The sequence below is a fragment of the Ctenocephalides felis genome, unplaced genomic scaffold, assembly GCF_003426905.1.
Source record: "Ctenocephalides felis isolate EL2017-DRISC unplaced genomic scaffold, ASM342690v1 CF-g0.4_SCAFFOLD_03573, whole genome shotgun sequence".
NCBI lineage: Eukaryota > Metazoa > Arthropoda > Insecta > Siphonaptera > Pulicidae > Ctenocephalides > Ctenocephalides felis.
The window spans coordinates 24,622,416-24,637,171 of NW_020539727.1; the positions used below are offsets into that span (position 1 = coordinate 24,622,416).

The 14,756-nt window shown below is 30.8% G+C and overlaps 1 protein-coding gene across 1 annotated transcript in view; it reads right to left on the reverse strand.

Annotated features, from left to right (window-relative positions):
* LOC113389131 (amyloid-beta-like protein) overlaps positions 1-14,756 on the reverse strand; it is a 71,015-nt gene that overhangs the window by 3,288 nt on the left and 52,971 nt on the right. The window contains exons 4-7 of the mRNA XM_026626184.1: positions 13,279-13,500; positions 8,427-8,537; positions 5,841-6,229; positions 1,426-1,689 (exon numbers count right to left, since the gene is read on the reverse strand). Coding sequence (XP_026481969.1) covers positions 1,426-1,689; positions 5,841-6,229; positions 8,427-8,537; positions 13,279-13,500 — 986 coding nt within the window. The remainder of the gene's footprint in view (positions 1-1,425; positions 1,690-5,840; positions 6,230-8,426; positions 8,538-13,278; positions 13,501-14,756) is intronic.

Here is a 14,756-nt window from a genome sequence, read left to right on the forward strand (position 1 = left end):
TTGTTTTATTTTGAGAATCGATCAACTTTTTAAATAATTCCTAATAAAAAAACAAACCTTATTAAACTTGTGGTATATTTTAGTTTATAATTACGACAATATAGTATCTGGCCATAGTTTAGGTATTTCAATATCTAGGATATTGAGCTCTTTTATGGATTTATAATTTACTACTTTGTGATTATCATTTTTAATGTTACTTTTAATCTTTTTTGTTATTATTTCTTTATTCGATGTTTTTTTATCTGCGGATGGCACATTATCTAACACTAAAAAATACAAAATTTAATTTCATGTGAGAACTTATTGTCAGTAAGAATTGATAACTGTTTAATTTTTGTTGTTACTGTGATATTTGTTCTCAAAATAATAAAAATATAACTAGTGGTGCATGGCATCGTGCCTATAAGCAAATTGGTGGAACTTCCCGTTCCGTAATTAAATAGAATCGAGGAATAATACATGATTTCAAATAGATTATTATAAATACTGTAACTTTCGTTATTCGTATGACAAAATATAAGAATAAATTGGACAACGACGTTTATATATGTTTACATAAAAAGTAAATAAAAGTAAAAAAAGAACATATCTCATATTTCTAATTTGCAAATTTAAATTTATTTATTTAAAGTATATAAGAGAGTTTTAGAATTTTAGCTAGCATTAAAATTAAAATCCGAATCAATTTTCATATTTAAACAAAGAAATAATTGCAAATTAAAAAAAAATGGACAAATTCTGCTTTCATAAACTAATCGAATCTTCATACTGCAAATTTTTTTTGAATCATTCGAATCAGAAGCTTTGAAACGACTGGGCCTGTCTTTTCCAGAAACTAATCACCACGTCATCAATACAAATTGAATGTTTTTAAATAATTCTCTGTTTTGTCAATAGGAAACGATTGCTTTTTGAATGTTTCAAATCGGTTGATCCGTGCTCCCGAAAACGTGGACAGAAAATTGTATCCACACACACACACGCACACAAACACATACATCCATTTTTTTTTAAGGTACGTCAAAATATTCAGAAACCAGAAACGTTAAATATGCAAAAAAATTCATTTTCAATTTTAGGAAAAATACTCTCGTTCATTGAGTTTTAATAACAATTAACTTAATTGAATAATAATTTTTATTAGAAAGGTTGAACTAAACAGCATTGCTGACAGCGAAACTTGTTCATATACGCCACCGTGTATTCTGAGATACGAGGTTGCGTATGGCACATTTTTCTGAATTGAGATACGTGATTGTATTTTTCTCAATAAAAAACGTTCGGTTGATTTTTTTTACAAAACTTCACAGATCAATGCGTCTATACTTAGTGATTGATTTTCCGATTAAAACTCAAAATCGTCAAAAATCGAGTTACGAGGTTGCGTCAGAAAACCATCGATATGAGTTATTGTATACTTACATTTGGTGGTTGGTCAGTCAATGCTTGGGTGTAGCATGCCATAGCCTCCTTCCTGCGCTGATTGATGTGTGCCAAAACCCTTTGCTGGTGCATAGCAGCCAACTGGCGCTTCTCAGCCTCTCCTTGTTCCTCCAAAGCCTGCACGCTGGCTTGGAATCGAGCAGTCATACGTCTTTTGAAGCCTTGGGCGGCACGCGGATCGGCCAAACGCATGTCTTGATAACGTTCTTCCAAATCTGACCAATCCTTCATCACTTTAGTAACCTAAATAACCATATATATATATACTAGCTGACCCGGCAAACGTTTTGCCAAAATACTCATAGAATAATATTTTTAGAAAATCATTAGTATAAATAATGGCTTACTCATGATGAAAGGGGCAGCTAACACAAATTACATTGATAATTTAACCAATGCAACGCTAAAATACTAACATCCATATTAGAATTATGTTATGCTATGCTTAGCAAAACGAGAGAGATTTCAATAACTCTGAAAAAAATCCCATTTTCTTTTAATAACAGTTTTTTCTTCAGATTTTAATATTATATTTCTATTTTTTTTGCTAAAATTGCTTTCTGCCATATATTCAAAAACTATGCACTTCTTATGCACATCGAGAAATATTTTTACAATAGGATAAGCCTGCAAATCAGTTAGTTTTATCGGAGGAAACCATTTCGTTGCCAATATATAAGAATAGTTTTTAAAATGTTGCAGCGGATAGAGCGGATGAATTTAAACTTTTCTATAAGTTCAGAAAAATCTTGATCGATCACAAAAAGACGATAATTGTTAATTGATCATTAAAAAATGAATGGTCTTCTAAAATGACTATTATGAAATAAGAGAGTGAAATTTGGAGTTTTATGTAGTTTTTCATTCCACATTAAAAAAAATAAAGAACAAAATTAAAAAAAAAAAAACAGAAAAACTATTTTACTTTTTTTTAAGTTTGTTCTTCATTTTAATTTTTTGAATACGGAAGTAATACGAATGCAGCTTTGATATGTTTCACTCAATTTTGATCGGTGGAATTTTTTTATGAATTTCGTGGTTGAAATTAACACAGATCCACAAAAAAAAAGTTTGATTGGGTGTGTGACATATGTTTTCCAATGTACCTTTTACCGCTGAAGATGAATCTATAGTCAAAAATGGAACGCAAAATATTTGAAAACTGGCACAATCTTCAATGTATAAATTTTTCTGAATAAATTAATTATTTTCCAGCGAAACGGTTTTGTGAGAAATTTTGAAATACTATCTAAATAAAAGAGATTTGTGTCGCACAGCGTGTTGAGTTCATTCCGTTTATTTATTGTTTTATTGCTATAAATAGTTAAAAAAGATCCTTCTATAATTCTTCGTTTGAATAAATTTTGTTCGAATTCTAGTACAGTCGGATTAGAAAAGTCCATGTTGTGTTTTAAAGTATAAATATGCTCTGCTATCATAGTTTTAAATTGCCATGGATTTTTTGAATTGTTTTTATGCTGTTGTAAACGTTTCATTAAGTTCTGGTTTGTTTTTCCTATGTAAATTAAATTACAATCTAGACAATTAATTTGATAAACGAGATTTCTAAGTCGTTCGATATTGAAAGGGGTTTTTGTTTTGGTAAAAATAGTGCTAGTCGTTGTACTAAAATTGTTTACAAGCCGGAGTCCAGATTTAGAAAAATTATTTTTCCAAGGAACATACAATTCTTTAATGTATGGCAAACATATTACACCAGAATGTGTTTCTGAGTCAGGTAAATCGTTTTGTACTGTGGAATTGTCCATTTTATTCAAAAGGTATGTTTGTCTGTTACTGGTTACGGAGTTTATAAGTTTTAAGGGATAGGAGTTATCTGTTAGAATTTTCGTAATTAAATTGATGTTGTTGTCCCAAAATGTTTCGTCCGATAGAAGTATTGCGTGGTCAGTTAGATTTATTATAGTACCTATTTTCATTTCGAGTGGATTTCGAGTGGAGCTAGTTGATTTTTGGTACCAATTTGTTATTAGTTTGTTATCTGTAGTACGTATAAGTTTTATGTCTAAGGAACTTATCGAGTTCATTGTTTCTAATTCTACTGTAAATTTTCTTTGTGCACCTCTGTAATTATTCGCGCAAATACGTACTTCCAAAAAAAAAATATCATAATTTTCTTTGCGACATGAGATTTATAAAAAATTTCGATGTTTTCATAAAGTGTACCTACATCGATGTTAAATAGCAAAGAAAACAGTTGTCTTGCTAGCTTTGAACATTTGGAATCACAATTAAAATTTGTTCACATTTTCTTCTTCTAAATAAGGAAAATGAAACACAAGATTCTGCAGAAGATATTATTCGTCATTACCAAATGACGAAAGTACTACAATTTTTCTTTCATATCCAAAACAATTGTAGTTCGCCATTTGGGTCGTATACTGCTTCAAGCATTGCATCACTATTAAGGGGGGCGATACATGTAATCGCCTTAATTTTTACCATTTTTTGAGGACTTTTTAAACTGGGAAGGAATAACTGAATCTTTTTGAATTTTTTTATGGTTATTTATTATATATTAAAATACACAAAAACATTTTTTTTTTATTTTTTTTTTTTTAAATGGCTGCCGTAAAAATAGATCTGCCAAGACCCTCTCGGAAAACGCCATCAATCTGCGGGCGTTCTCACTTTTCGTACGGTGATCTGAATTCAAAAAAATTAGTTTGTACGTATTCATAAAACATATATCTTCTAGTTAAACCAAAAAAAAATTAAAAAAGTCACAAAATCGTAAATTGGCAGACCTCAGAAAAAAAAAGTTCGATTTTTCACCATTTTTTCACTGTTTTTTTTGGTAAAAAGGTTAATTTTTGAAATTTTTTTTGGAATGTTTGAGGTTTAACTAGAAGCTATTACTGTAAAGTAGATGTGTGCAAAATTTCATTGGAATCGGTTGAGAACTTTTTGAGTTATCACGCCCGCAGTATTCAAAAATGTCGTTTTGAGAAAAACGCGTTTAAAGTTTTGACACAGAAACAGATAAGAGTACAATTGCACTCGAGCGTCGAGTTGAGGCGTGGCACTTAAATGAGTTTTTAAGGTATAAATAATGATAATTTTGTTTTGAATTTTTGCAGGCATATTTTTGAGATGTTATTGTAACGATTTATGAAAAAAAAAAAAATCGTTTTTTTTTTTCTTGTTACATGTATCGCCCCCCTTAAGCTAACGTTCTTTAGTATTAAAAATCGCCATATTGACGCTCTAAATTGTTCTAGAATTTAAAACGGTGATTTAATCCTTGCAATTTTATCAGATTTACTTATTTTTAACTTCCCGTAGGGTAAGTTATTGTAATGGGCCGAAAATCGGAATTGAAATTTTTTACATTTCTCGACGTTTTGAAGGTTTCTGAACGTTTTGGCATACCTCAGAAATAATGGATGTGTGTGTGTGTGTATGTATGTATGGATACAAATTTTCGTCCACGTTTTCGGGCGTACGGATCAACCGATTTGAATGGTTTAAAAAACATTCGATTCCTATTAATAAGGAGAAGAGCTGATTAGTTTTTGGCAAAGACAGGTCCAGCAGTTACGGAGATAAGGAGCAAAGAGTGCAGAAAATAGAAATCGAGTTTTGAGAGAACGGAGCATCCGATTTGAATGATCTAAAAAACATTCCATTAGTAATGATTGGGAGAAAGGGTTATTAGTTTTGCGCAAAGGCAGGCCCAGCCATTTCGGAGATACAGAGCTAAATGTACAAAAAATGGCAGTTTTTGAGAGAACTAAGCGTCCGATTCAATTGATTCAAAGAACTTTCTGCTTGTCTTAACAAAATAATTGATTTTGGAAAAAAAAATTTGTACCATTTTTTTTTTTTTTTTTTTTTTTTTTTAAATTTTTTGTATATCGAAAATAATTCAGATTTTATTTTTAATTCTGACTATAGTTCTAATATACTTTAAACAAATAATTTCAACTCTGCAATTCAGTTTATATAATTATTATAAATATTAGACAATAATACAATATTTATAATAATCTATTTGAAATCATTCAATATTCCTCGAACGTTTCGTTACGGTACGGGAAGTTCCAGCAATTTGCCTTAAGGCACGATGCCACCCACCCCACTAGTTATATTTTAAAATTGTAAATGCGTTATTGCTATGTTCTCGGACAAGTTCTCAATTTTTCTTGCAATATTGATAAATTAATATTTAATTTATCAGGAAATGCTATTTCTGTGAACAACAGTCCTTACCAGTATTTGACTGACAACAAAATTAGCCTTTACGACCGTATTTGATAAAATATCTAGAAAAATAATCTGTTGTTGAGAAACGCTTGGCTGGCCGCGGGTTGCTTATCCTTGCATTAGTTCCAAAACTTACCAATAACTACTGAGTCTACCTATCTCCTTACCTTTTCCCTGTGGGTTTCCTCCAACCTCTGCTGGGCCTCCTTGTAGTTCTGGTGTTCGACTCGAGGATCGAAATGGGTAAAGTAAGGATCCGGGGTTTGGGCACTTGGTGGTGCCTGTGTCGAGGTCACCAGCTGTGGAGGCTGTGTCACCGATTGCTGTTGCTGAGTGACGGCCTGCTGTGCGGTTGTAGGAGCAGGCGAAGGCGTCACCGCCGCCTGAGTTGAGGTAAACGAGTTGGATAATGATGGTGTTTGCTGGGAAGGAGAATCTGGCCAATCTGCGGATAGTGGTGGGTTCTGGTTGGAATCAGAGGAGTCTGTTTGATCTGATGGGTCTGATTCGGAGTCTTCCTCGGAGTCGTAGTCGTCTTCTGCGTCGCCTTCTTCATCTAAGGTAAATAGAAGGATATAAAAGTAGAAGAAAAAAGTCGAAAGTAGATATAGCATCTATGCAAATAGACATAACTGGGATTAATCGAATAAAAAGTGAAAGCCATGGATCCAAGCAAGTAGCACCTACAAATGAAATGGCTGCTGTAGCAATTATGCAAGGCAAAGGCTCCTCTAGTTTACAATCTTTTGGTGATGATCGGCCAAGGAAAAAAAATAAGAAGCTTATTCGAACAGCAGGAGGTCAAACATGGGAAGATCCATCTCTTCAAGATTGGGAAGATGATGATTTTAGAATTTTTTGTGGTGATTTAGGTAATGATGTGACTGATGAACTTTTAATACGAACATTCAACAAATATCCATCCTTTCTTAAGGCGATGGTGATACGTGACAAAACAACCAATAAAAGCAAAGGTTTTGGTTTTATTAGTTTCAAGAATTCTGCTGATTTCATAAAGGCAATGAAAAAAATGGATGGCCGTTATGTGGAAGAGAAGAGAAAAAGTTGCTGGAAAAACAGATCCCTCGATGTGGTTCGCAAAAAAGAAAAGGAAAAGCAAACTTTGCTGAACATGCTTACCAGCAACACACGACAATTTTGAAAAAAATCAATAGATTTTTATGAATTCAGGATTTAAATAGTTTTGTCTATTCATGTGGATAAATTATTGTGTGTTCCTAATAATAATAAATAAGAATTAACATCCCGTGGGGTAGTTAAAATAATAGGAAGATGTGCTGATTAGTTTTTGGCAAAGGCAGGTCCAGTCGTTACGGAGATACGGAGGAAAGAGTGCAGAAAATAGAAATCGAGTTTTTGAGAGAACGGAGTATCGGATTTGAATAATCTAAAAAACATTCAATTTGTAATGATTGGAAAAAGAACTCTAGTGACGAGCAAATCAAAATACAAAGAGAAAAAATGGACTCTATAGACGAGCAAATGAAAATTTGTAAGAAAAAGCGATTCTACTGACGAGCAAATAAAAATATTAGAACCAAATGGACGCTACTGACGAGCAAATGAAAATATTAGAACAAAAGGGACTCTACTGACGAGCAAATGAAAATATTAGAAAAAGGGGATTTTACTGACGACCAAATAAAAATGTTAGAACAAAAGGGATTCTACTGACGACCAAATAAAAATATTAGAACAAAAGGGATTCTACTGACGACCAAATAAAAATATTAGAACAAAAGGGATTCTACTGACGACCAAATAAAAATATTAGAACAAAATGGACTCTACTGACGAGCAGATTAAAATATTAGGCAAAAGGAGACTCTACTGACGAGCAAACAAAAATATTAGGAAAAAGGGACTCTACTGACGAGCAAACAAAAATATTAGGAAAAAGGGACTCTACTGACAAGCAAATAAAAATATTAGGCAAAATGGACTCTACTGACGAGCAACCTGAAGATTTGTAAAATGACAAAGAAGTTTTAAGAAACTTTAAGAGAAAAGAAACTCTACTAACAAATGAAATTTGAACCCGGAAAAATTTGGCAAAGACAGGTCCCGCCATTTCGAAGATACAGAGCTAAATATGCCAAAAATGGCAGTTGATCTAAAAAACTTTCTGCTTGTATTGACAAAACAATTGCTTTTGAGGATAAAAAATTATTACACCTTTTTTTATTTTCCATGAAATATTTTTGTAATTTTGGATTAAAAATTCAAAAAAAATTACCCAGGCGAAGCAAAGTCTAAGCGCCACTCTGGTACAAATGTTTACCCAGGTGCGTTTAGACTGTTTATGTATGGAGCACTGTTCCAATTTTGTGAGAAAACTAATGAAAAATGTGAAAATGCCTCCAAACTGAGCACAGTATAAGTGAAAATGACGCACAGAATTATTTGTAAATGCGTTTAGACTGCGACTATACGGGAGCACTTTTTCAATTTTGTGTAACTATTTTTTTTTTTTTGAAATTGAATTCGAAATGAAATGACGATTGTTAATGTTCTCGAGATAAATTGATTTATTTTAATTTACATTTGATTTGCTCAGATATAACAATATAGCAAAAATAATGAAAGTTACTGAATTTGTAATAATATATTTGAAAACGTTTAAAATTTCTCGAATATTTCATTACGGTACGGGAAGTTTCAGCAATTTGCCTTAAGGCACGATGCCATACACCACTAGTTTTTTGATGGATTTAGATAAATAGTCGACTTACCATCGTCATCTTCTTCGTCGTCCATGCTGGCATCATCGAGATCATCAGGAATTGGGATCAGATCAGAATCTTTCATGGCTGGTAAGTCGATTTTCTTTACTCGGCTGTTATCTAGAAAGATAATTGATACATATAATAATTAAATGATAATCAGATATTATCAAGTACTAATTGATAATTTTAACAAAGTGATATTTTTATCTCTATTTTGATGAAACAGGATTCCGCAAAGCGTCTTTGTGCATATTAAATTTTATATTAAATCACAGTTTTGAAGTATACCGAGTTGCTGTAGGGTCATATAATGTTGGACAATATTGTAGATAATTCAATTTTGTACAAATTTACCAAATATTTCATTAAAATTGGACCAACGGTTTAAAAGATACACTAGATAGAACTAAGAAATGCATAAACGAACAAAGTTACGACTAACAAATAGTTTCTATTTCAATCACGATTTTGAAGTATACCGAGTTGCTGTAGGATCATATAATGTTTGACATTGTTGTAGATTATTTAATTTCGTATAAATTTACCAAATATTTCAATAAAATCGGACAAACGGTTTAAAAGATACACTAGAAATGCATGAACGAACAAAGTTACTCACAAACTCGAACTAACTATTAGTTCCTATTTCAATCGCGATTTGAAGTATACCGAGTTGCTCTAGGGTCATATAATGTTAGACAATATAGTAGATAATTCAATTTTGAGCAAATTTACCGAATATTTCATTAAAACTGGACAAACGGTTTAGAGGTACACCAGAAATGCATAAACAAACAATGTTACTCATGAACTCGAACTAACTATTAGTTTCTATTTCAATCGCGATTTTGAAGTATACAGAGTTGCTGTAGGATCATATAATAATAGACAATATTGTAGATAATTCAATTTTGTGCAAATTTACCGAATATTTTATTAAAATCGGACAAACGGTTTAAAAGATACACTAGAAATGCATAAACCAACAAAGTTACTCACGAACTCGAAGTAACTATTAGTTTCTATTTCAATCACGATTTTGAAGTATACCGAGTTGCTGTAGAGTCTTATAATGTTAAACAATATTGTAGATCATTAAATTTTGTGCAAATTTGCCAAATATTTCATTAAAATTAGACAAAAGACTCAAAAGTTACAACGTAAAGAATAAAAAATACATAAACTTGATAACATGACAAAGAGTGAAACATTGCACTCTGATAAACTTTGTGTATTGATGGAACATTTAAAGTATACCGAGTTGTTGTAGATTATTAAAATGTTAGACAATATTGTAGATTATTTAATTTTACAAATACACCGTACAAATTTACCGAATATTTTAATAAAATCGGACAAACGGTTCGAAGGTTACAGTAGATAGAGCAAAAAAAAGCATAAACGACTATAATACACAAAACACGATAGTACGCTCGAATAAATTTCTTACTTTGGATTCAATTTTTAGGTACATCGAGTTGCTGTAGGGTCGTATAATGTTAGACAATATTGTAGATAATTCAATTTCATGCAAATTTGCCAAATATTTCATTAACTTCACACAAAAGACCTAGAAGTTACACTAAAAAATGCATCTACGACTTGAGTGGTGGTTGTTGGCAATGTCTATTGGTATTGGTGGTGCCTAATGGTGGTGTATTGCCTTCAACCCTCTACCCTCTGTTATCTCATAAATCATAAAGTAGTTTCGAACGATACAGCAACAACGTGTATTGTTTCATTGTCATGCGACTTGATTAATTTTATTGATTTTGTGTCAACGAAGAGGGGATGATATGTTACAATAGAAGTGAACCCTCCAAATGAATGAAAATTGATGGAAAAAATGGGGTTTTATGTGAAACATATTGCCTTGGACATGATTCTAGGAACCAACTATCTATTCTATCTATATTTATTTATTCGATAGCTTGTCTTTTACCATTCCATCCATCCATTTAATCAACAAAAATCCCTTTCGCCAAAAAGAAACAAGTGACTTACTATCTATTAATGGTGGGTCAGGATGTCGAAATCTCTCATCCGAAATCCTTTCCATGAATAAAACATCGAGGTTTGGAAAAAGTCTGGAAAAATGTCGGATGAAACAACTCGAGTGGTTCCTTTCATGAATTTTCATGAAAAACTCTTCCGTTCCGCACTTTTATCTCGACGAGAGGGAAATTGCTTTATCGTCGGTTGGATCGACTTTTAGAAATCAAGGGAAATGATTGGATTATGAACGAACTATTTTTTTGATAGGTGGGAATCAAAGTCAAGTGCCAATTTAAATATATTTTGTGATCCTTGGGATTTAGTAAAATACGGATATAAACCAAATCCGGGTGAATCGTTTGGATTATGAAGGAGCTCATGGGTGAAAAATTTATCTGTTCTTTGAAAATAACAGCCAAGTGTAAATTTGTACAAAATCAAATAATCTACAATATTGTCTAACATTATATGATCCTACAGCAACTCTGCATACTTCAAAATCGTGATTGAATTAGAAACTAATAGTTAGCTCGAGTTCATGAGTAACTTTGTTCGTTTATGCATTTCTAGTGTATCTTTTAAACCGTTGGTCCAATTTTAATGAAATATTTGAAAAATTTGCACAAAATTGATTAATTTACAAAATTGTCTAATATTATATGATCCTACAGCAACTCTGTATACTCCAAAATCGCGATTGAATGAGAAACAAATAGTTAGTTCGAGTTCGTGAGTAACTTGTTCGTTTATGCATTTCTTAGTTCTATCTAAATGTATCTTTTAAACCGTTTGTCCGATTTTAATGAAATATTTGGTAAATTTGTACAAAATTGAATTATCTACAATATTGTCTAACATTATATGATCCTACAGCAACTCGGTATACTTCAAAATCGTGATTGAAATAGCAAGTAATAGTTAGTTTGAGTTCATGAGTAACTTTGTTCGTTTATGCATTTCTTGTGTATCTTTTAAACCGTTGGTCCAATTTATTAAAATATTCAGTAAATTTGCACGAAATTGAATTATCTACAATATTGTCTAACATTATATGATCCTAGAGCAACTCAGTATACTTCAAAATCATGATTGAAATAGCAAGTAATAGGTAGGTCAAGTTCATGAGTAACATTGTTCGTTTATGCATTTCTGGTGTATCTTTTAAACCGTTTGTCCGATTTTAATAAAATATTCGGTAAATATGTGCAAAATTAAATAATCTACAATATTGTCTAACATTATATGACCCTAGAGCAACTCGGTATATTTAAAAATTGAATTGAATTGAAACAACGGGTAAATTTTTTATCATAGATTTTATATTCACAGAGCATACCGTATAAGTTCCATAATTCATAAAAGTATACTTTTTGCATGAATGTGTATCAAATCCTTATAAAATATTCCTTGAAGCGTTTCTATTTAACTTTATATATATATATATATATATATATATATATATATATATATATAAAGGAATGACGTCATGACAAAATATATATTGTCTGTATTCATATCTGGTGAATGCTAATATAAATATTCAAAAGCTACGAATTCACAAAGGAATGGAACAGTCATGTAATATAAGTCATATCATATATATATATATATATATATATATATATATATATATATATATGTGTGTGTGTGTGTGTGTGTGGTATATCAAACATATCGAAATCAAAAATAAATAAGAGATAGAATTAGGGAATGCAATACCGGTATGCCGGTATACCGAATTACCGATAAACCACCCGATTTTTAGGCGGTATTTTTACCGGTATTTATTCCAAACATACCGGTATTTTCGGTATTTTTACATAAGCGCTATTTGATACATAATACGTTAAAGTCGGAACAAGTTTATCTTTAAATTCTATGATCGCATAAACAGCTATATCTTCAAGTGATTCTATAGGATAAACAAATGTCAAATATTATCTCAACTCGTCATTAAACTGAATATTTATTGCTTTACTAAGGGCTTCATATCGTGTTACAATAAATAGAATTAGATTGATAGATAATGATGTTTGTTTTATCTTATGTAAAAATGTAACGGTTTTTTAAGTGATATTTGCGCCAAAATATTTTATATCATACAGATTACCTCTGCGTAATTTTTATTTTTTTCTAACTTTATGCATAATAATTACGATCATTACTAAATATTTTTGCTTCTTATTACAATTATAAAATATTATTTTTCGAAAACGTTTCGAAGTTAGAAATAATATAGAAGCATCACATTGTTTTAAATAACAATACTCAACAATTATAGTAATTTATTATTTATCTCGACAAAAAATCCGATCTTAAATTAGTGTAGGAAATTATTTTTTTAAATATTGGAAATTATGCTAATTTAACACATCGGATACAGACAATACAGTTTATTATAATAATGTAATATGATCTTTTATGAGTTTTACTCATAAGTTTGTTTTTGGTGAAAAGTACTCAATATACTCGATAGTGATAATGAATTAATTGAATTGGATATAATTTTGTTAAATTATTATTTAAAAAAAAATAAACGTACTGTTTTATTTTATTGTTCAGTTGAATATAGTTGTAGTTGTACATACATTTTTTTATATTTGTATTAGTAACTTTCAATTTTGTTTACGTTTGTTTAAGATAATAAAAATACCGGTAATTTACCGGTATTCCGGTTTTAAAATCAAAAATTACCGAAATACCGGTATTGAAATTTTCCATCGGTATTGCATTCCCTAGATAGAATTATACTTGATGTGGTTTGCTCATAAAACTGAACTGAACTGAAATTCAATTGCTCTAGTGTCTTATACCATTAGACAAAATCTTCATCAATCATTTACCAATTTTTTTCATCCCTTACCTTTATAGTGTTTAGGACAGCACACGAATTCAACCCCACTGAACAAGGATATTCCGCAGGGTAGTAACATTGCAAAGGACCTCAATTGGAGCCCTCTTTCTGAACAAGCCCTTGCACCAGTCTGGTTCCATCTGGAAAATTGCCAGCAATGCGACTGGTTATGGATGTGGTCGAAAAGGCACCCTTCGGGCACCAGAAGGGCGTCAGACTGGAAGGGACCCTCTGGGGAAAAAAAGAAAATCGAATTAAATAATGAAATATTAGGTTGTCAAATATCTCCCTTCCGCTTTTTTGCTATTGGTTTATAATACAAAAAGGCGGAAGGGAGATATTTGACAAACTAATATCAAATTCGAAGTCGTTTTATTCAAAACTTTTATATCGGAGCGTATAAAAGTGTTCCCTAGGAAATGTTGTAAATTTTATCTAGTTTCACCCTGTCTAACTGAAAAGGGGTGGTTCCATATGAAATTTTTGAGTTATTTGACAAAAACCGAAAAATAACCCGAATTTTCTATTTATTGCTAAAGAATGAAATATCAAATTCAAAGTCGTTCTATTCAAAACTATCATATCAGACTGTAAAAAAGTGTTTTCTAGGAAAAGTTGTAAATTTTATCTAGTTTTACCCTGTGTAACTGATAAGGGGTAGTTCCATTTGAAATTTTTGAGTTACGTTTGTTTTAGCGTCTGCAAACAATTGACGTACAAAATAAAATAACACATTTTTTACTATAGTTTAGATTTGGAATATTATTATTAGTACGTTTTTACCTCCATACTATATTATATATTGTTATACTATATTATATTATTATACTATTTTATATATTATATTATATATTGTTTGCATTTTGTATCCAGTTTCTTCCAGAATGTAGTCATAGGTCAAAGAAGCCCTATTGAATATTATCCTGTGATTAAATTATGAGGCCGTACTACTATCAAGTATATTGATATATATATACGTATATATATATATATATATATATATATATATATATATATATATATATATATAAATAATCCTATATCGATTTTGAGGATAATACATAAAGATACTTAGACACGAAGTTTATATAGGAAAGGTACATTTGATAAAATTATTGTTTATCTTCTAAATTTTTTGTTTAAAGTAACTAGTGTATTTGGTAAATTTGTGCAAAATTGAATAATAAACAACATTGTCTAACATAAGAAGACCCTAGCACAACTCGGTATACTCATAAATAATAATGGAAAATAAAAAACATTTGTCGTGTATATCAACTAGGGAATGCAATACCGATGAAAAGTTTCAATACCGGTATTTCGGTAATTTTTCATTTTAAAACTGGAATACCGGTAAATTACCGGTATTTTTATTATCTTAAACAAATGTTATCGAAAATGAAAGTTACTAGTACAAATATAAAAAAAATGTATACACAACTACAACTATATTCAACTAAACAATAAAATAAAAGAACAAGTTTATT